This window comes from Aspergillus campestris, assembly GCF_002847485.1.
Source record: "Aspergillus campestris IBT 28561 chromosome Unknown P168scaffold_9, whole genome shotgun sequence".
NCBI lineage: Eukaryota > Fungi > Ascomycota > Eurotiomycetes > Eurotiales > Aspergillaceae > Aspergillus > Aspergillus campestris.
In genome coordinates, this window is record NW_020194344.1 from 491,448 (window position 1) to 514,259 (window position 22,812).

The window sequence follows — 22,812 nt, forward strand, 5'->3', positions numbered from 1 at the left end:
TTGTTATTGAACGCAAAGAGCCGAAGAGCAACTGCCTAAATACAGGATGATGAGTGTCCTTCTATACCCATCGTCCTCAAGGGTGGTAGTCGAGTTGGTGTTTCCGTGGTATACGATATACTAGATATGTATATACCGCTGTGTTGACTGGATGGATGGTTTCAGTGATTTCAGTGATGCATTTACCTCCTTCAGTGTCCACTACAATTTAACTAATCTCCATCCGTTCTACTATATCTAATCTTGACACTTCTGATATAGACATGAGTAACTTCGTGGACTATTAGTAGACTCGACTATTGAACCCCATACTGATATATATAGAGAACTTAGGGCAAGCGAGTTTCAAACAATCACATAACCACCCAGGCCACTCTAGCGCTCACCAAGGTAAGCCATAACAGAATACCAAGCACTCACTCAAGCATTTCCATCCGTTCTCCGAAAGCTTCGATTTCAATACTAGAAAGCCCAATACATATCCTACCCACCATCATCCTGCAAGGGCGCCAACGTCGCCACAGTCCATCCATCATCCCATCCTAGGAATCCAACATATGAAGTCATACCCGTCCCATAGTACTACCATCAGCATAACTCTCCCACAAACACAACCCTCGAGTACAACATAATCCCACCCCAGGGCTAGGCCACCTCCTGTGCAGCATACCAGATCGAACTGTCCGTTCTCGGCAACTACACCGCCACGGTCTCGATCACGATCGATGTGCGAGAGTTATTCAGGACGTGCATGCCTTGAACCCCTTCAATTCGTTCATCTCACGCAGGCGGTTGTTGCAATGTAGTAGTTATGCTGGAGGAGTTATGCTGTAAGAGTGATGGTGATGATGGGATTATGTAATGTTGTTGTGGTTGTTGTAGTTCCTAGGCAGCAATTAGTGCGAGAGCCGGGTCGGCTCCTGGCGTGTGCGTCCGGTGTTTCGGGATGAGATTGCAGGGGGATCGGGTCGACGTTGTTATTATTGTTATTAATGGATGGTATCGTTGTATTGGATGTTCATGTTGAGCTAGAGTAATAGTATGAATATCAACATTATAATCTGAGTATGAAGATCGAATAATAGATGAATAACAATACAATGTGAATCATCAAGATGTAAACATCATCTCACCTACTCGCATACTCCGATAAACATCCCGAACCAAGGCATCCACGCCAAGCCCCCTTGTTGAGCACCCGTCCAGGGACTCCTCCTTCTTTTAGGGCTAGGCAGGTAGGCAGGTAGGCAGGGCGGTTGAACGCCCAATACAGTATCTGTTAGACGATGAAGAAAGGGGTCTAACGCGGTGAGTGGGTCGCTCTGGCAGTAAGTAACTAACTGATGAAGCTCTCCCTATCCCCTAGCCCGATCTTCAATCTTGAGCCTGGAGCCAAGACGGACGCTTGCGCGTCTCCGCCACTCATCGAACTGGTTTGAAGGGAGAAAAGGGCGTGCATGGCCTTGATGGCTGATGCCGTAAGCTCGTGATACCGACCCGACCGGTTTTTGTCATCGCCCATTGTTTTGTTAATAAATGCTAATCCTATTTTAGTTGTGTTAGTTTGATTTAGCTTAATTTATCTAGGCTTGGTGGGTTGGGAGGGTAGTTAGATATTTTTTCTTTATTCTCTAAAGTTACTTTTTTTAATCTTTCATACTGCATTACTAATAGGTATATAGCGGAGAGGGCTTGGTGCCTTAGGTCCTGACCAGTAGTACTACTTTATTAAGGTTCCCACCAGTCGGTTCGTCTCCTTCCCGGGGGCTGACTGAGTCAGTCATACCCGGTAAGTAAAGAAGCTCGCCGGTGGCAAGGACGTGGTTCGTGCAGTCAGCGTCCACAGTCGGTGGAGACGCAATACATCAAAAGTGCATCACGCCGCGTGTGTGTGACCCCCGCCCATCCTGTAGGGGATATATTTATTTGGACGACGGGGGAAGGAGACAGGGAGGAGGAGGGGTGGGTGATTCTTATATGTACAGCAAGCAAGCCCATATTATGTGGGCTGTTGGGTCATCGTTACGTGTCCGTGGAGTCTGGGTCTTGCTCCAGCGATCAACTCGTTGATCTTCACCTCCCAGTCACAGTCATATCTTGGACCCCACTGGGAAGAAAAATAAATTGGAGACAACGTGGATAGAGGTAGAGATAGGGAAGGGATTTTTTTCGTGTCCATTGTCCACTGTCCACAGGATTTTCGTGTAAATCCTATCTCAAAGCAAAAACGATGGTTAGTGGTAGAGTAAGTATGGTACGTATGGAGTTACCGACGAAGCTGGAGAAAATCGGAAAAAAAAAAAAAAATAAAATAAAATAAAAATCTGTGGCTTTTTCTAATCAGGATCACCGGGATCATCAAGGCCGTCCGACCTTCTCGCTGGACAGTCCCAACCGATTACCCCAACTAAATCAAAGACAACCGGTTTGACAAGAACCGAATTATATCAATAGGATTGACGTTCTTCTTCGGAAAGAAAAGAAGGATGTCGGCGACGGGAGTACCTATCACGACAACTCAACAGACCCGTAAGGATTTCCGCGTGATTCGTCAGCACCCGGATTGTGGACTGAAAGACTGCCAGGTGGACTCGTAAGGCCGTTCTGGATACCTATCTTACTATTAGTAGGTAGTATAATAGTATTGAGGTGCTCCCTAAGTCCCTCTAGGTCCCTGTAGATGGATAGATTACTAGGAAGCTAGGATTGATGGTATTGGTTGTATAGATGGTCACAGCCGCGTAAGACAGCTGACGTTGAGTCGAGATCATGGGAGGCGTCAGTCTTCAAGTCGTACAAGCATCATCCTCCCATTCGGTGGATGGCCATCTATCAGTGAAGATCGGGATGACTAGAACAAGGTAAAATTTCAATAGGGGTCAAGCGTCAAGACTGGACAGTGGAAGAGCTTGCGTATGGGCCCAGAGGAGCACCAGAAGCCAAGCTTTTTAGTTGATTTCGTCAGCCGGCCTCGTTGACAGTGTGTATTGTGGAACTGATGATCTTCATTCATCCATTTTGCCCAGAATGGACGAATGAATGAATGAAGCAAATAGAAAGTGAATCAAGTTCAACCGAGATGAGGTGATGATATTCCTATCTTCATAGAGAGAGAGATGATGGATGGGAGAGAATGGAAGAGGAAAACCGAGAGAGATAATACGATACCATACATACCGTACATACCGTACGGTACGGGCGACTGTTTCGGGGCGGCACAGCAACAACACGCGGCTTGCGGTGCTGGCGGGCGGCTGTGATTGGCAGGACAGGACCAAGGCTGACGACGCTTCGCCAGTTCGCTCTCAATCCCATGTAATCTTCTTTTCTGACTCGACTAGTTTACTAGTGAGAAGTTGACTTGGTTGGAAACCGGGGTCGATGTTCCTTGTCTGCTCACCACCATTTTCCTCTCTCTCTCTCTCTCTCTCTCTCTCTCCTCTTTCTCCTTCTCTTGACATACTCTCGTCGCCTTTCGTCTCTCTCTCTCTCTCCCTCCTCTATCCCTTCTCATTCGTCTCGACTTCTCTTGCCCTCTCTAACTCTCGCTTTCCTTTTCTCTTTCCATCCGTCTCCTTTCCTAATTAATATTAATCCTTCTCATATCACTCTTTATTCCTTCCGAATCCCTTCCATCTATACGCCATCGCTGAACTCAATAACTTCATCGACCGTACCCCCCCTCTCCGGCGCTAAACGTGGCAACCGTTTAGCTGGGCTGTGCGATTTACTCGTCCTTTCTACCGTCCATATTTCACCATCCATCCTACCCAACCTTCGATTCGTCCGTCCGTCCGCTGTCGACCTTTCGTCTCCTGTCTCTCCCGAATATTTACGCTTCGCGAGACAAATTCCTTCTCGCCAATATCCATCGATATCCATCGATCACTTCACCCTGGAGATCTCGGGTCGATAGGATCGGTGTTGTCGACCTGCCTTGACCATCATGCCGGACGGTAGACACCACCACTCCCGACGGGGTCAGAGAACGGACCACTTCGACCCTTCCGAACTCACCCAGGCCTTTGAACAATTGATGCGCACCAAGCGATTCAACCGTCTTCAGGAACAGTCTCGGTCCCGTTCTCGAACCCAGTCACCAGCGCCCATGTCCCCGAGCCCCTTCAACACACCGCCCCATCCGTCACGAGCACCGCCGCCGCCGCCGACCGCAGCTCAATCCCCGATGCCATCCACCCCGCAACCTTCGTCACGGTCGCCGCTCTGGGGCCTCCCTATCGTCCCAGCACCCCCTCAAGATTCAGCTTCGCTCAAATTCCGCAACCTTCTCCACGTCCTGTCCGTGACTCCGACCAAATACGAGAATCCCGGCCTCCTGGACGAGGCGCTGGCCTTGATCCCGCTGGATCGACTCTACTCGGAGGCGGAGGAGGAGAGCCAGATCTTCCAGGCTCAAGCTGCTAGTGTGAGAGGAAAGGCCGAATGGGGCTACCAAGATTGCGTGATCCGCGCGTTATTAAGGTGAGTCTTGACACAATGATACCCTCCCATTTGAAAGGCATGGGAATCGTTACTGACACCGACCGTGCCCCTAGATGGTTTAAGCGATCCTTCTTCCAGTTCGTCAACAACCCTCCGTGCAATCGGTGCTTTATGCCTACTATCGCCCAGGGCATGACGCCGCCCACTCCTGATGAGACCGCCCGGGGAGCCACCCGTGTGGAACTCTACCGATGCTCGGAGCCCACCTGCGGTGCTCCTGAGAGATTCCCTCGATACTCGGATGTTTGGCAGCTGTTACAGACCCGCCGTGGGCGGGTTGGTGAATGGGCCAACTGCTTCAGCATGTTTTGCCGGGCGCTGGGTGGCCGTGTGCGGTGGGTGTGGAATTCAGAGGACTACGTCTGGACGGAGGTGTACTCGGAGCATCAGCGGCGGTGGGTCCATGTCGATGCCTGCGAGGACGCGTGGGACCAACCTCGCCTGTATGCTGAGGGTTGGGGTCGCAAGATGTCGTACTGTGTTGCCTTCTCGATCGAGGGGGCGACGGACGTCACGCGGCGGTACGTGCGCAGCCCCGCCAAGCACGGAGCCCCACGAAACCGCGCCCCGGAGGAAGTCCTCGTGTGGGTGATCCAGGAAATCCGGAAGAAGCGACGGGACAACCTGGGCAAGACAGACTTGAAGCGGTTGACCAAAGAAGACGACCGGGAGGAAAGGGAGCTGCGCGCCTACACGACCTCGGCCCTGGCCGCGGAGCTGAACAACATCCTCCCCCGACACTCCAGCAGTCGCCTCGATGAACAGAAGCGACAGGAGGCGGAAACAGAGTTTCTCACCACTCGACGGGCCGGTCAGTCTGGACCGGACCGATCGTCGGATGGTCAATAACAGTCTCTGCTTTTAACCGGATTGGTTGGTTGCTCTCTGCTTTACTTTCTTCTCCCGTTCGGCTTCGTTGGAAGGGGAACGCCACGCCCGTTTCACGGTCCGCGCTGCCGATATACGAACGCTGCTTGGCTGGACTGATCCGATCGGATCATTGAATCCGTGGAAGCGACATGTCCGACGGTCGGCCAGACATCAGCCGACCGGGACATTCTGTCGACCCGCCGCAGCCCCGTCATCACACTTCCCCGAGTTCAACTCAGGTGAAGGTGACTACACCGTTTCGGGGTTAGCCCCATGGATCTACGGATCCCCGTCTTCTGGAGGCATCCAGTGGACGATTAACGAATCGAGATTGAAATTCGTTGATATATCCACGATCTTTCTATCGCATTTTCTTTACTTGTGGTCTATGACCAGCATACAGCATACAGCATCGATCATGATGATTTCCTTGGCTATTATTACCGTCGTTGAAGCAATTCTCCTTTCCTTTTTTTTTTTTTCATTTCATCACTTCATTTTTATGAGCATACTGGAAAAAACACGATTCATCGGGAATCATGTTGGGAACACGGCAGAGGTTGGGTCCGTGATATGATCATCTTAATTTGGCTTTTTTAATTTTCTTTGCGGTTGGGCGCGAGAGGTCCGACCGAGCATGTTTGTACGAGACACTCGAGTACGTTTAGTACATAGGTTGCATGATTGGAACTGGAGGAGCATTTTCACTACTTTTTTATCTTTTTTTTTTTTTTTTTTTTTACTTCTTTTTTCTGGCTCCTGGCGATCTCAGATTCGGATACCTCTTTAGTTTTGAATTTGAATTTGAGCTTTGATTGGATTTACCAATTCCATACCCTTATGAATATCTAATGGTTAGTAGACCGAACCAGTAACCGAACCAAATGGATCAGGGACGTCCCAACCACGTTACTTACCACCATGTACATTGAGTACAGAGTAGCACGGTAGTACTGTAAGTAGGTAGGAAGTACTAAAAGTAATGAATATCAACCCAACGAGCGTCCAGACCTTGAACCACCCAAGTAACTAGGTACTAGTCGGCCTATCCTAACAATGGACAGGTCAAAGGTACCTTACCATCCCTGGTACTAGTCATCTTGTAGTACTAGCGAACACGACACCAACGAACGTCCCGTCCACTTCGATACTACTAACTGGATTAGCCCTAGGCACGGACGATATCAATATATCTATACGCGCTAAGAGTGGGAGATGGAGTCGCACCCCGGAAAGTTGAAAGATTCAACTTATTGATTGAGGGGAGGGGAGGGGGTGGTTTTATATGGTATGTATGGTGTTTTGGTATGGTTGGCTGGGTTCATTGGTATTGGGGTATACGTAGGTAGTATTGCAGGACCGGACAGGACAGGACTGGTAGGTTCAATCAATGAATGAGTATATGTATAGGGACTGAGGAACTTCAATCAATGGGATTGGGAGAATAGTTTGTCTTTTCTTCGTGATTAACTCTTTGGTGCTTGGGTAAGGGAAGAGAAGAAGAAAAGAAGAAGAAGAACATAATACAATAAAATACCACCCACAATACACTCCATCCACGTTTTCAAAGCAATCCTTAGATCCTCAGTCTACTACTAGTAAATACTAACTAACCCAATACCGACAATGCAAGTCCTCCATTACGGTAGTAGTAGTAGTAGTAGTAGTAGTAGTAGTAGTAGTAGTAGTAGTAGTAGAACCCCATAGCCAGGATCGCAATCGAAATCTAAATACACTCCCAAAAAGAGGGAAAAGGGTCGATGCAACCAGACAGATCTATTTTTAGCGAGGCAGTGCGGGAGAGCGAGATGATCGACAGGACTATCTCTGGTTTGGGTTAAGTTTGATTCTTACTAGTAGGTAGGTACTAGTCGTAGTTACGGAGGAATTGACATACCGACCTCCTCTCTTCCATACATGCTGCGTGCTACGTTGGACGTACTAAGGGAGTGGAATGCTGGTAGCTAGTTAGTCAACTTGTTTAGTATGGTCGTATTAGTAAGGTATTTCTTTAATTTTGTTATTTTTGTTTTGTTTGTTTTGTTTTGTTTGTGGGTATAGGGTAGGTTGCTACTAGTATTATAGTATACTACTAGGTGTTTGCTGCTTGCTTGAGAGTGTGGGGGACTGAGACATTGATGTTGAGGTCATACTTGCGTAGACATAGTGTCTCTTCTGCTCTAGAGGTAGAGTTGTTGTGTTGAACTAATTGTTGTACTGCCTGTATCCACACCCATGCTGGGTGGATACTACTATACTCTGATCCAGATACAAATATACCTACTAGATATCGAGTATAACTATAGTAATCAATCAAACCTACGTATACGCACCAACAAACTACAAAGAGATAATAATATCACCCAAAAGAAACCCGACACCCCCTCCCCCCCAACTCCCTCCCAATCCCCTCAAACTCCCCCCCATAACACACCTGCTTCGGCAACACCAACTTCCATCCACCCCCACCACTACAGCCCATCCCGCGCAACGGCTCCAAAAAGCTTGGGATCCTCTCCGCGGGCTCACAGAACCACGCCCCGCTGACCCTCAGCGTGAAGTTGCGCAGTCCGCGCATCTCCGCCACAGCCTGGCACGTCTCGATCCACTGCGTCCGGCCCGCTGCGAAGTACACGTGCTTGACTGGGTCCTTGCTCGGCAGCCAGTGGCCTGGGAAGGCCCAGCGTAGCTCGACTGCTCGGATTGCGTGCCAGTGCTCTGGGGCGATTGTCAGTCGTAGGTAGGGTAGGGACCACGTCGTGCTGAATTCGAATGTTGGCTGGGTGTAGAGGAGGTGGTGTGATTCTAAGTGGCTATTGGGTTCTCGTTAGATTTTACTTCATGATTCTTGTGTGTTTGTATGTTGGTGGGCTTATAGATCGAATGCATGGATGTGATGGACATGGTAAACATGGTAAACATGATAGAGATGGTAACATACGTCTGTTTACAAACCATCGACAGCGCAAGAAGCCCACTCGGCCCCTTTCGCGGACACGGCAGTCCTCCCTGGCATATCTCGCAGGATTTTGCGGTGCCGGGACACACGACGTGGCCCATGCGTCTGTTGGGGCGCTGCACGATGTGCAGGCGCAAGTCTGCGAACACGAATTCCCAGATGAGGAGGCGGAGCTCTGGGGACAGTTTGCCGAGGAGGAGGCTCTGGGGTTGGGGGGTGTAAGATGGGAAGTCTCCCGTTGCTGTCGGGGTTTGTGTCTGTGTCTGTGTGTCTGTTTCTGTCTCTGCTTCAGCCTGCTGGGGCTGGTTCTTGAGGTTAGTGAGGGCGGTGGGTTTGTTGTCTGTTGTGGTGTTAGTTTCTCCTATTGACCATCCTCTTTACCCGTATCTATATATTGGTAGACGCACTCTGGTACCGATGTGCCAGCACATCCTCCCAGGAAAACACCCCCTGCTTGATCCTCGCCATCGCGGTTCTGTATGATATGGATTCCCTTAACTGCTGACAACCACCTGTTCAGAGTCCGGGGGCATATTCTAGTTGGCCATCGTGTGTATACTAATAGAAATAAACACGATATGTGCAAACGAGGAAAGAAGACAAGAAGAAGAGAAAGATGACAGTATAGCTCCGAGGCCAGAGGTCAGGTCAGGTCAGGTCCGAGGTGGAGAAGGTGCGGAGAAGAGGGGAAGAAGCCGGGCGTAAGCGCGATTTTCCTGAAGGAGACAGCCAGGCTGCGTCTTTTTATACCCGCCTCCCATGCTCACAAACGTGCGAGACACTCATCCATGTTGCTGGCCGAAAAAGGCTGAAGAAAAAGAGTCGGTGAGGATGAAGTCGATTTGACCCGGGGATGTGAGGCATTTCTTAGCCGGTGTTTATTGGCGGGCAGAGATAAGATAAGGAACCCGGTCAGGGGTTCATCTGTTCCTATTGATTTGGTTGACCTCGGAGTCTAAGCTGGAAACCCACAAGGCTGGACTAGTGGGGGGGTAGCCTGATGGGAATGAATGGATTTTCTCGATCTTAAAGATTCTTCTTTCTCCATATTACAGCTACCTTGTATACAAGGAACCGCTGGATGACAGATTCAACATGTCCGAACCCCAACCGACCATCAAAACCCGAATCCTCGTCATCTCAGACACCCACGGCCGCGACATCATACAATGCAATGAATCCGCAGACGTGGCCATCCACTGCGGCGACCTCACTCGGAGATCCATGCTAGAAGAATACGAATCAGCGATCACTCTCCTCAAGAGGATCAACGCGCCCCTCAAACTAGTCATCGCAGGCAACCACGACTTCACCCTCGACCCGCCCGCTTACCAGGACAAGATCCGCGAAGCAGAGAGACTGCAGATCATCGACCCGCGGGTGATTGAGCTCATGCACGGCACCTCGGCGCAGGTCCGCGAACTATTCGACCATGCAGACGTCAGGGAGAAGAGCGGGATCCGACTGCTCGACGAAGGGACCCATCACTTCACCTTGAACAATGGCGCGTCCTTGACCGTGTACGCTAGCCCGTACACGCCATGTTTTGGCGACTGGGGGTTCCAGTATAGCTCCGATGGACGACACGACTTTGCAATCGGGGATGCGGATGTCGTTGTGACGCATGGCCCTCCGCGGGGTATCCTAGACGACAATACCCTATCTGATAAGCTAGCGGGTTGTGAGTATCTCTTCGAGAAGATCGCTCATTCCAGACCGCTAATGCACTGCTTTGGACACATCCACGGGGGATGGGGCGCCAAACTGGTCACATGGAACGAGACACAGAGTGAGAAACCATCCCATCTGGCGGATATCGACCATGACAAGTCGACGGTCATCGAGGATCTCGCGAGTCTCAAGGCGAGTGGGCGACGCCCGTATTGCCTGACCGGGCACTCTTCTGATGATGCGAATCCCCTTCAACACGGGGCTCAAACTCTGTTTGTCAATGCTGCCGTGGAGAGCTCTGGTCCGGATGATCTTCCCGTTCATCCTGCTTGGCTGGTTGATTTGGACTTGCCGGCACAGAGTCATCATTAGATTCATTGTCTGAGTAAAGCGAGGACCTGTGAATTCCCCTTTGCGATCAGCTTTTCCGCTTCATGTATGGCGTCCTAATACACCTATCTGTAATTAGCACCGCCCGTCCAAGAGAATATAAAAGCCGACTTCTTGCTGTTCTAACACTCCATCCTTCCAACTTCTTCAATTTTTCTTCTTCCCCCCTCTCTATTCTACACCCACCCGATCACCTGCGTGCGCTCGCTGACCCCCTTTCCCCCCTGTTTATTCCCCCCTCCTTTCCTTTTTTTTTTTTTTTTAATTTTTAGGTTGTCAATCGTCGGCGACCGGCGTTCCGTGAAAGCCCAGATTCCAAGTTCTAGACTTCTGCCTAGAAGCATAGCACTCAGCTGTGCCTCATTACTCTTCTTTCATCGCCTCCGAGTTGACTGGATGTCTCAGTTTTATGTATCCCGCCCAGAATGGTTAAATGAACACTTTGAATTCTCTCGAAATATCCTCAAAGAGTGGCGCGAGGAAGACATCAGCAATTGGCAGTGACTGCCCTTTATAAAAAAGGCTGTAACGTGGTTTGGAAGAGCGCATGATTTTTGGAACGGTCTGGCAATGATTGAACAGTGTTAGCCGAATCGGAATATGAATAGCAGGTATTATGATGGTTGCTAAGGTGCCTGTGAACGTGTCTAGTCTTCTCTTGGGAAGGGTCATTAGGTTTCTGTCACTTTTTGATGGTTGGCTGGATGTTCTTACCACTGCGGGTGAAGATTTTGGTGGCTTTACGTGTATGGTATTATCATGTCTGTTCAGTCGCCAGATTATAAATTTCTCTGTTTCCTACGTTAGGAAACAAGTGAGCAACAAATATTATTTCAAGCACATCACGTTTTACACTCTGCCCAGAATTATTTCTCTGAATATGAACTGTCAAGTTTTCTATAACAGTCCACTACTTGAGATCCCCTCATGCCCTCCAGGATCCAGATGAATCTGCTATTTCCACTCCTTAACACATCCTATATGATCTCATCAAAATTACTTCCAGCTTCCTCAATGAATCATCCTCTCCCACCTAAAAGCCCTATTTCCAAGTATTTGATTCCTGTAAGCTTTACACCTGCAAAGGTCTTGGGAGCTCTGCGCAGCATTCCACAGGCTCAGGCAAAGAGTAATCAACTTGTGAGATGTTCTGTTGTCTGTTTAGGGGCATTGTTTGCAACACGGGCTATTACAAGATCATTACAGTTCACAGCTTGTGGCGAGGTCTTGCAAATAGAATTGATAGTAAGTGATGACTCCTTTGCCAATAGCTTGGAAAAGAGGTTAATTTGTTGTAGAAGTTGCGACTGAAGCAGAAAGAGGCCAGCTTCTAACCCAACAGGATCCGAATGTGTATGGTCGCAGTTATATTAACAGTACTTCAGCTTTAAGCAGCATGGATGCTTTTCTTGGAGAAAAGATGCGCCTGGATCATATTGAGTATCTTTGAGGAGTTGGTAAATATCGTGAGAAGGGTTATCCACAATGTTTGCCAGCAGAGAGAGAATATGCTGTTCAGAATAATCCAACCCTACAGCAACTTCAACATGAGCTTAAAATCCTGGTCAAGGATGAAGGTTCTGATCCATTCGGAATTGGCATCACAAAGAAGCAAGAACAGGCTCTCAGGAATTGACTTCACACTGAAGGTCTGAATGACTACCAAGAAGAATGGATTCAAAATCATCTAGAAGGAAAAGTTATTTTGCAAGGAAAGTCAGCCCCAAGAGGAGCTTTACTGAATGATATAACTGCTTGTCTTTTTAACGTTATGCCCGAGTGTCAGTGTGTTGCCATGATGATCCCATTGGACAAGATTTTGTCTTATCATGAAATGCTCTCTCCAGTCCATGATCTACTCTCATTGCGTGTTTGAAACCATGACATCTTTTATCAATTGGGTGAAATGCTGACCGATGGCACGTGCCCAATTAGGAATTGCCATTTTAAATTAGAAAAGTAAGAAGAGAAGGGCCCTTGTCTAAATGTTGGATGCACGGACTGCACTGACCTCAGTAAGACTCTCTTGGCCTCAGTGGGGTAATTATATCCAGGATTGCCAATGAAAGGAGCTTTGCAATGCCCTCAGTTACAAGGAATGCAAACTGGAATACTACTATGAGTGTTTTGAGTTTTATTCCCTTGTTCAGTGGGAGAACCATTGTGGCATTCATCTGGTAAACGTCTCTACTAGACAGTGTGAAATCGTCACATATTGCCATACGCTCATCCGGCCAGGCTATTGCCCTTTTTGCTTGGGTGACCAATCCCGAGAGTCCTCCAAGCGTATGAAGTATTGGAAATGAAGTAACGAGCTGCGAGCTCACATTGAAGAGCATTTCAGAACACTAAATGAATACTCCTGTACTCATCTGATGTGTCGGGAACAGTTCCAAGACAAGATGGGGCTCTGCTATTACCTGGAAGATATCCATGGGTTGCAGAAGGCCATCTGGGATAGAAGGGAGCATTTGGTTACTCCTTCAGTACAGAGTCCGGAAACCCAACTTGATGAACACTTCAAAAGGGGCAGCCAAAAGAGGATGTCCAACCAGACTGAAGGTGAGCATTTGGACCATGGCCGACAATCGAAGAAGGGGAGAATATTTAGTGCAAGCTCAAACAGCACCGGTCAGCTACAAGATTTATGTCTTGTTCAATGGAAGCCTCCAAACCCGGTAATTTGCTTCAGCGAACCCAAAGAGGATGGTTCGCATACCATAAGGGACTTAAACTGCGGGTTTGCTGCCTTGGAAGAACACATGCCCAAGCATCCCAGGATCATCCATTCTGTTCCTTTCCCTCACTGTCCTATGCTAGGTGCAGATTGGTGTGCTGGGACTGACTGGGTCATTTCCCTATAGCAAGTGGACTAGCCAATGTGAACTTCTGCAAATGTACTGAGACCCCTTCTTTGGCTACTAATGGAGTGCATGCGCTGCTTCAGGCTGTAGAACACATCATATCAGACTCTGAGATCTCAAGTTTTATTGGCCTGCAGTGACTGCACGGTATCTAAACTAGTGACAGCATGGGAAGGACACCAGGCTAGCTGGGGCCCAGTGGCTAACTTGATCCCATACCCCCAAGGCAGGAGAACAGCCCTTTCATTTGATCAATTCACACCATTCCACCTCGCGGGCTGGTCCTGCCAAAATGATAACTATCACAGTCAGCCTCAAGGTAAGTGAACCAACCCAACCCAGTTTCATTTACTCACCTCACTTGAAGGAGAACCAGAAAAGGGGACCAGATTTAAATAAGGACAGTTATTCCAACTTCCAATATGAGTAAACTCTCCTTAACGCCTCCTGTGGATGACGCTTACTCTGGTGCAGCTGGTCAACCATATTGGCAAAGAAATGGAGTAGATTGGACGACTAGATGATTCTCAGAAGACGGATGCCCTGATGCGGGCCCAAAGTGGGGGATTGGGATGTTATTATAAAGCCCTCTTTGGTCGCCATGTCGCGGAACAAACTGACCATATTTGAGAACCAAGTTAAGACATCGCTTTCCCTCGCTTTTCCAGGCCACTCCCGCCATCCACCCTCAGCTTAGGCTTTTACACTGTATTGAAGGTTACCCCAGTAAACACATTTTTCAAGAATGCCCCCATCGCGCAAAGTATCATTGTCGCCCGCGATGTAGCCCGAAATGTTAGCCTGCGAAAGTGTGGCATCATATCCACCCTCCCTATGACCGTGCTGATCCACAATAATTCACTAAAATGACATGATCACAGTTTCATGGCACACAACTTTGTCATGGTTCCCAGCATGTCGTCAAGAAGACCCTCGGCAACGTTGTCCTCACACCGGCCGTTATACCATTGCAAGCTGAAATCAAGGCAGCCATCTGACTCCTCCACACCAACAAAGATGTCAAATCCCCAAAGATCACGGATGCTCGTCGGCGAAAAGCTCAAGACCCCATTTTCTTTGCCCTGGCCATTGCTTGTCGGCCCAAACTTCCGGTAGTTAACCACCGTACTGAAACCGGACAGGGTGTGAGCCCCGCTCTGCGCCGCGGTTAACCCAGCCCCCTCGTGCTCCAGTGCTTCATAGATAAAATGGTACATGTCTTGCATATGAGTCCGAGCATCCTTGCTCAAAGCATTATGCAGCACACACGGGACAATGTTGAGACGAGGCCCTACAGGGGGTTTGATATCGCCCATGTTGGGGAATGTGCTGTCCCCCGAGGTCACCATTCCAAAAACGATTTGATTTTGCTGCATCTTGTGTGCCAGTGTCAGGCCCCACGATACACACAGAAAGTTGCTCGTGGTAATGTTGTTCTCTTGGCATGTCTTGCGAAGTGCGGACATGGATTGGAATCGTCGCTCCGTTCGTCGTGCATTGTCCATGCTCATTGGGACCAAGCTGTTTACAGGAAAAGAGCCGGACAGACCTGTCAAGGCAAGGTGTTCTTCCCAGAAATTCAAAGACTTCGAAGAACGCTCTTTATCAAGGATTCTCTCTACGGCTGCTGCATAGTCGAGAGACGCATGTGGTAATGAGTCTCCGTGATAAATGGCAGACCAATCCTGAAGAATATGATCCATGGCCAGCTTGTCAGTCAAGGCGTGGCTTATCTCCATTGTGACTGTGACTCCAATAGGGCTGCCAGTGAAGGAGATGGCATGCGCAGGCCCTGAAGGTAGGGCAGCTGAATCAGGCGGGATTTCACCAGGGAAAATGACCGAGTCCACATGTTTCAACACGACCTGGTAGTCTCCAACAAATACTGTTCGGAGTATTTCATAACGCTTCACGGTGTTTTTCCATGATTGAGCCAATCGCCCTATGGCGTCTGCATTGTTGGATGCTGGGACCTGGAATGAAAGGCGTACGTTGTAGATTCCCTCGCCGGAGTTTCTCTGTGCCATCAGCATGTGCTTTTGGATTGCAGTGCAAGGCAAAGCACAGACCACGCTGGCAGAATCGATCCCGTTCTGGGACAACAAATTTTGTATCGAGTTTAAGTTGCGGGAATCATAGAGTTTTTCTGTGTTCCCAGGAAGAAGCTCATCTAGTGTGGGCCCAATCGCTCTGAGTTGACGGACAATGAGATCTGCCCATTTGGGCAACAATGCCTTGTGCTTTATCCTTTTGTGTTGCTCGAGACGAATGGTCAAGTGATCGTTTTGGATACCTGCCGATACTTCGAGCATTCCAAAGCGCTGGGCCACCCCTGGGACCTGGTTTTCCACGTGCAGACCACCGTCCCTCTCGAACAGATTTTCAGAACGTTCCAGCTGTTGATACGCCCCAGCAAAGTTGAACATGAGCTCCATTCCCTCGTTGTCTGCATTGCTGGGATTCTTACGGCCTGTGCCCTCCCAGCGGAGCGCGAAGTAGGGCCGTCCCTTGCCTGGTGTTTTGCGGCGAACATCCCGCACAGATTGAATGACAGTGCCCAGCGATTTGAGTGACGCCTCGGCTATCTGGACGGGGCAGATTGTGGTGAACCAGCCGACGGTCTCGGAGAGATCAACAGGGTGCAAGTCATCTGGGGATTCTCGACCATGGCCTTCGACATAGACTGCGGGGACTGCACGATCCGGATATGACTGATGAAAACTGTGGAGCAACACTCCGATGATTATGTCTACAAGTTCAACCAGAGGAATTAGTGAGTTTTTCTCCACTATGAGCGCGGTGCTTTTCCGATCGATTTCACGCTGCTCACTGGCGCAGCCGGCGTGAGTGTTCTCTCCCGGGACCAGCCCCCAGTAGTCCAACAACGGAGGCTGGACTTTGAATGGAAGAACATCTTCTTCTCGCAACATCTCGCAGTGCTTCCTCTGCAGCTGACACCATGAGCGGAACGAAGTAGGTGGCTCCTTTGACATGAAAGATCCAGTCAGGAGCCGCTGCAAGTCCAGCCAAATGATGCGCCAGGAGACAAAATCAACCACCAAGTGATGGGCTGTGAACAAGATTGCCTGTCGATCCCGGGGCCCATCACGGATCTCATAAATATCGATTCTAAACACCGGACCGCGCTCAATATTGAGCTCTTCCTGTCGACATTGGGCATCTGCGTAGAGCTCCTCTTGCGTTGAGACTACATGTGTGGCCCATCCAAATGTATCTGCGTTGCCATGCTCATCGAGATTCTTGCGCAATGATAAGCGAGAGGGCACACAGTATTGCTGCCATTGTCCATCTTCCCGGCGCTGGTACCTTGCTCGCAGAAGGGGGTGACGGTCTACCAGCCGCTGAGTAGCAGTAAAGATACTGTCGGCAGGCACCCTATACTTGAGCCGGAACAGGAATGCCTGATTGAAGTGGTGCAGACTGTTGTGTACTAGCTTGAAGAACATCTTCTGAATGGGGGAAAGGTCCCATGGTACGCTCAGATCGTTCTCTTCGTCCTGCAGTGACAACGGTTGGCCGTTGGAAATGGAATTCTTGGACTGTTGCAGCTCAGCAGCTATACGCTCAATGGTTTGATATCTCAGGATTTGGATAACTGTAACAACCACTCCGTGTATACGACAGGCCGAGACCACCTGCATTGCTGAGATGGAGTCCCCTCCAAGGCGAACAAAGGATACATCCATTGGGACATCCGCGATAGGAATATTGAGAGTATCGCTCAGGGCCCTCTGCAACGCTTCCTCGGTGTCAGATGCTGGGGATCTTCTTTGATCTGGTTCTTTGCCACCACCATTGGTAATCTGAATGTCTGCTACAGATCGCTTCGCAAAGACTTGTCGCAGGCATCGGCGGTCAATCTTGCCGGTGACTGTTAATGGGAATTCGGCAATTGGAGCGTATGCGCTGGGTACCATGAAAGATGGAAGCTGCTCCATGAGGATTTCCTGCAGCGAGAACTCCGATTCACACAAAAGACTTGTTGCCTGGCTCTCTGGAGCAAGAATGGCGAGAAGCATTGGATTCGTCTTGCCGGCCAAAGTGACTACCTCGGCAACTACCCCCACATCGGACGAAGCCCCAACCCTGTCGATGGCCTGCCGGACGTGGTATTCCACTTCGGTCAGCTCCACCCGCTGGCCGCGAATTTTGACCTGGTCATCGGCTCTCCGCATATATGTCAGTCTCCCGTCGGGGTTGTATCGCACAAGATCACCGGTCCGGTACAATGTTGCATGGCGGCCTTTTGCCGGGTCTGCGGCGTCGGTTAACCATGGAGGATCGGTCACAAATACTGTAGCTGTCTTCTGTGGTAACTCCAGGTAACCCTCCGACACAAGGGGCCCTTCGAGCCAAAGCTCTCCCAGCTGGCCGATGCCGACCAGATTGTGATGAACCGGGTGCACCACCCAAGGGACAAGGCCCACGCCGCGGCCAATGCTGTTACCAAGGCGTTGGGGCTGGCTTTCAAGTGTGCTGAAAACAGTGCACTCGGTTGGTCCGTAGCCAATGCCAACCTTGGCCCCTCTCTCACACCAGCGCTGGACCAAGTCATCTGGGACTCGTTCACCTCCAAAATACACATCGGTTAAGGACGGTACTGAGGACGGGTCAATGAATTTAGCCAGTCCCGGAGGTAGAAATGAGAAATTCGCTCCCAAGCTCTGAATGGCGTCTGCGAGGTTATTGCGTCGATCATCTTCTGAGGGGATGCAAATGCAACCCCCGGCATACAGGGTATGCAAAGAATTGAACCACGAGGCATCAAAGGCGTGAGAAGCAAAGTCAAAGGTCCGGGTGCTCCTATTAAAGCCCAGGTATGCGCAGTGGTGTTTGATGGCACTACTGAAGTTCCTGTGGGTCAATATAGTGCCCTTGGGTGTCCCCGTGCTACCAGAGGTAAAAATGATACAGAGTCGGTACGAAGGTAATACAGCTGGCAGAAGGGGAATCTTGGAGGTTTGATCAACACAGTCCGATACAATGATGACCTGGGCAGGGTCCTCTATGAGTCTCTCTGCCAGCCCCCGGTTCATCTTGGAAGCCAGGACCATGCGTGGCCGGACCTGTTCGAAAATGGTTTTTAAACGAGCCTGTGGCTGGCAAACATCGACCGATACAGATGTCAACCCAGCCTTGGCTACCGCGAGAAGAGTCACCGGGAGCCACATGGACTTCTCCAGGCATATGGCAACATTGTCGCCCGGCAACAGCCCGCGGTTTACTAGCATACCGGCAAGTTGGAGGTGATGTAAATTGAGCAGTTCGTAGGAGAGGCTGCCATCCCATGCACACACAGCTGGTGCCTCAGGGGGTACTTCTTGTATCGTTCGAGAGATCAAGTCGCCCACGGACAAATCCACGGGTTCTGGCACTACAGCATTCCAGCTCGAGATGTCGTGGAGGTCCTGCTGGCTTGCCGTGGTCACCTGGCTGAGCTTTACCTCTGGGTCGGACGGCATTGTCTGCATTTGTCGCAAAACATGCTCTAATTGGCCTGCCAAGTAATTAACTTGCTTGGTGTCAATGACGCCTTCATCATAGACAAAGTGCATCGTGACACCATGACTCTCTAGCAGACACTCTACCAACAATGGCGAAGTGTGATACTGGTACTTTGAGGCCACTTGCTTATGGTCATAGGCTGTATCCCTGAGACGGAAGATTTGACCCGCATTTGTATCGCCACTGTTGGACGCGGGTTGGACAACAAACAGTGAATTGAAGTCACATGCGACAGCAATGTCCGGACTGATGCTCCGAATCTTGCGCAGACCAGTATGCTCAAATGGGATCATGTCAATCTCCTGCTGTTGAATTGTATGCAGGAACTCCTCCAGCGAGATCGTATCGTCTACCGTTACACGCAGAGGGACTGTAGCTATGACAGGCCCTGCCATTGTTTCGATCCCTGTAACAGAGCTCTTGCGCCCACTAACTGTCGCACCGAACAATACTTCCGATGAGCCGGTATAGCGAGCAGTGAGGAAAGCCCATGCTGCGCGGAGGCAGTTGGACGGAGTGACGCGGTTGTCGGCCTTCCACTGTATATTAGGACACCGACGGGTTATCACCCGATCTGGTTGTGCTTCATAGTTTGGTGCCGGTAATGATGGAAAGGCTACAGCCCCGCTATTTCCCAACTGTGCCTTCCAAAAGCTCCGTGTCCCTGCTTCGTCTGTGTTCTGCAAATGCTGCACCAAGGCCTGCAGCGACGGTAGGTGTTCTGGGGTTTCGCCGTGATATGCCCTAGCAACCTGCTCTAGGATCAGTGGCATTGACCAGCCATCATAGATAGCATGATGGAGGGACCATATAAAAAGTGTGTGACTCGACTCCTGAACGACCCCAACCCTATTTAGTGGCATACCGAGGTCACAGGAATCATCTTTATTCCTCATGAAATACTCCTCAAGGGAGTTGGCAGAAGACCAACACACAGGCTCATCCACTATTACTTGGGCAAATGTACCTGTGGAGAAGCTGATAACACGGGTGCGAAGGATTGGCGTTTTCTTCACCATTGCTTCCCAGGATGCACGAAAGAGCGAGACATCAGTCAGTTGGAAGCTCAAAGATGTATTGGGCCATACCATGGTGGACTGTCCATTGTGCCGAGCTGGCTAGAAGGCTCTCTTGTATGGGAGTGCATGGGAAAATGTCCATGATAGAGTTTGTGGGAATGCTACACACACTCGCAGCATGTTGCAGGATGCTTTCTTGCCTGCCATGGTGGGTGGGAAGTAGTGAAAATGGTGGACTTGGACCCCTGCTTGATTGAGCCCTGGTCCCAGGATCTGCTATTGATGCAGCCTGGGCGTACAACTGGGAATGGCGAAAAACATCCTCGACTGAAAGTGCCAGGCCTTTATTGCGGGCAGCGGCCACCAGTTTGATTGCCGAGATAGAATCCCCCCCGAGCCTGAAAAAATCGGCATGCCGCCCGATGTGTTTCGACTTTACCCCGAGGACCGACGCCCATAGTGACTGGAGTTGTCCCTCAGCCGCGGTATTCGGTACCTCTCCATCCTGTGAGAACCGGGGGTCGAGCATGATCAACTGCTCCAATGACATTTCGTTTCCTTCTTTCTGGAGTCGTCGACGGTCAATCTTGCCCGTGGGTGTCCGGGGGAGCTCGGACTTGACAACCCATACAGACGGTTTCATGTATGTTGGGAGTGAACGGTCCATGTGCTGGTCCAGGTCATGGATAGCAATGTCTCCTAGAACGGCTCCATTCCCCACAACCAAGAATGCGGTCAGTACAGACTGGAGCTCGTCACCATGTGGGTGAATGATCTCGACTGCCGCGATTGTCTCCGCGCCCAGATGCTTCAGAATGTGGTGCTCGATGGTTCCAAACTCCACACGCTGCCCACGGATTTTAGCCATTTGGCCCTTGCGGCCCATGTATATGAGCCGTCCCTCGAGGTCGTATCGCACGAGGTCCCCGGTGCGATATAGTTGACCCGGGCGTCCATCATGTTGCCCACTGCCGCTCAGAAGCCATGGAGGATTTTTAACATAAGCAGTAGTGGAGCTCTTGATGTCTCTCAGGTACCCCTGACCCACCGTTGGACCCTCGATCCAAAGCTCTCCGATTGTGCCTGTGGGAGCAAGATGCTGCCCTGTGTGGGGGTTCACAACCCATAGGTTGTTGGCAATACCGTCTCCCAGTGCTAGCTTTCCGCGGAATTCTTTTGAAATGTGCGTTACGGCTGTTTTCGATGGACATTCGGCCGCACCGTACGTATTGAATAGATTGACACGCGGTGCCCACAGCTCGATAAGAGCTGCATTTGCCGGTTCCCCACTCAGGAGTACGGCTTCTAGCCCTCGAATTTTGGGGCTGATAAACTGCAGAGCAGAGGGTGTGATATTGATTATATTTGCGTTGAATCGTTCGATTGCGGACGTCAGGTCATTCTTGATATCCTGAGGGGCAGGCACGCAAAGACATCCACCAGAACACAGAGCGTGAAACAAGTTTGTCCAGGCGACATCAAAACAATACGGGGCAAGATCAAACACGCGAGACTGATTTGAGAAGCCGAGTCGGGGTCCTAGATGGGTGACCGCGGAACAGACATTACTGTGGCTTATCACAGCGCCCTTGGGCATTCCGGTACTGCCAGAGGTATAGGATATGTAGACCGGCTCATGGGGGTCCACAGGAGGAAGCAGAGTGGAAGAGGTATGCTTTTCTGCCGGCTGACCCAGGTCATTCAAAACATTGTCAACCACATGAAAGGGAATATCCCCTGCCAATTGGGAGGTGAACTTTCGAGTGGCCTCAGTGCATAACATCAATGATGGATTGACTTGTTGCAGTATAAGTTGAAGCCACTGTTCGGGATGGTTGACGTCAATGGCAATACATACACCTCCGGCTTTCGCCACCGCAAGCACTGCTACAGGCATCCATCTGCTTTTTTGAATGCACAAGGGTACGATGGCACCTTTCTGGAGGCCGAATGCGACAAGCCACTCAGCCAAAGCTGTAGACATCTCAATGAGATTACCATAGCTGAGTCGGCCATCCCAAGCGTGAATGGCTGGGGCCCCCATTTCGTATTGGGCGATATCCCAAATGTCGTGAACACAACGCTCGTGACTTTCAGGGAGGTCGCGGTTCTTCCACCAAGCTTCAACGACCTCGTCTTCGGGTGCCCTGAGAAACTGGCCAAGTGATTTTGAGCCCGCCTGTTCCTCGAGAAACAGATTCACTAGCTGCCCCATTTGCCGTGCAACTGTCCGAGTCTCTTGGTCCCTATTCTTGCTGGAGTTGTAGAGGAGTTGAATCTGGTGACCATGCTGGTTGCACGAAGAAGCAAATGCAATTGCTCGTAAGTCTGTTATGATTGATTGACTTTCCCAAGTCTGGTCATTTCCAAAGGCCGAACCATCCCCTTCCGGTTGTAATATGAGTATTGAGGGCTTCTTTCCCGCGATCCCAGGGACCTCTAGCGGGTTATCAGGGGACTCTGCCTTATGGCCCGTCTCATCACTTGCCAGGGCATTTTGGCAACGTAAATTGTTGAATAGGTTCTGCGCTTTACCGTCAAAGTCCACTTCCACCTCCATATTAGGGGCCTGGTCTTCCAGCAATTGCAACTGGAATTTTGCTGCGGTCTCTTCCCGGTATTCACGGATCGAGTACCGAATTGCTGTACAGCCTGTGTGACTTCCAACCAGCACAGCCCATGCTGCCTGTACCAGGATCTTGAAGTATTCTGCACCGGGCTGCTGGTGGACAATATCAAACGGAGCACAGGCAACTTTGTTCTCGATGAGTGTAGTTGAACCCATACCTGCGATTGATTCAAACTGCTCGCAAATCGAAGAAGCAAATAGGTAAATGTGGTGTACTCACTACTAAAGATGCCAATCGGAAGATTGCAGTGAGGAGGCAGCAAGAGGATAAGACAAGTGAGCGGAAGGCGAAGCAGCAGAGAACTTTCAGCACCAATTCCAAACTAAGCTTATAAACATTGAGTCTATACTGCAGTGTTTGCCATAATTTGACTGCTTAAG

At 50.0% G+C, this 22,812-nt stretch overlaps 4 protein-coding genes across 4 annotated transcripts; 2 read left to right on the forward strand and 2 right to left on the reverse strand.

The window, feature by feature from the left end:
- Positions 1–3,946: 3,946 nt before the first annotated feature.
- On the forward strand, positions 3,947–5,352 carry png1 (peptide-N4-(N-acetyl-beta-glucosaminyl)asparagine amidase; the record flags this gene model as incomplete). The annotated part of the gene is made up of 2 exons (XM_024833671.1): positions 3,947–4,482; positions 4,557–5,352. 2 exons carry the CDS (start codon positions 3,947–3,949, stop codon positions 5,350–5,352), a joined length of 1,332 nt encoding a protein of 443 aa, XP_024691138.1.
- A 2,380-nt stretch (positions 5,353–7,732) lies between these two features.
- Positions 7,733–9,162, reverse strand: P168DRAFT_328589 (uncharacterized protein; the record flags this gene model as incomplete). The annotated part of the gene is made up of 3 exons (XM_024841368.1): positions 8,740–9,162; positions 8,315–8,672; positions 7,733–8,186 (listed from the first exon to the last, which is right to left on the reverse strand). The coding sequence occupies exons 1-3, from the start codon at positions 8,798–8,800 to the stop codon at positions 7,733–7,735; spliced, it is 873 nt and encodes a 290-aa protein (XP_024691139.1). The 5' UTR covers positions 8,801–9,162.
- A 130-nt stretch (positions 9,163–9,292) lies between these two features.
- On the forward strand, positions 9,293–10,565 carry P168DRAFT_291695 (putative metallophosphoesterase domain-containing protein). Its single transcript, XM_024837458.1, has one exon. It carries the CDS (start codon positions 9,428–9,430, stop codon positions 10,373–10,375), a length of 948 nt encoding a protein of 315 aa, XP_024691140.1. The 5' UTR covers positions 9,293–9,427; the 3' UTR covers positions 10,376–10,565.
- Positions 10,566–13,950: 3,385 nt separating this feature from the next.
- On the reverse strand, positions 13,951–22,794 carry P168DRAFT_346308 (acetyl-CoA synthetase-like protein; the record flags this gene model as incomplete). The annotated part of the gene is made up of 4 exons (XM_024841879.1): positions 19,872–22,794; positions 19,649–19,729; positions 14,152–19,540; positions 13,951–14,089 (listed from the first exon to the last, which is right to left on the reverse strand). Exons 1-4 carry the CDS (start codon positions 22,585–22,587, stop codon positions 13,951–13,953), a joined length of 8,325 nt encoding a protein of 2,774 aa, XP_024691141.1. The 5' UTR covers positions 22,588–22,794.
- Between the last annotated feature and the right edge of the window lie 18 nt (positions 22,795–22,812).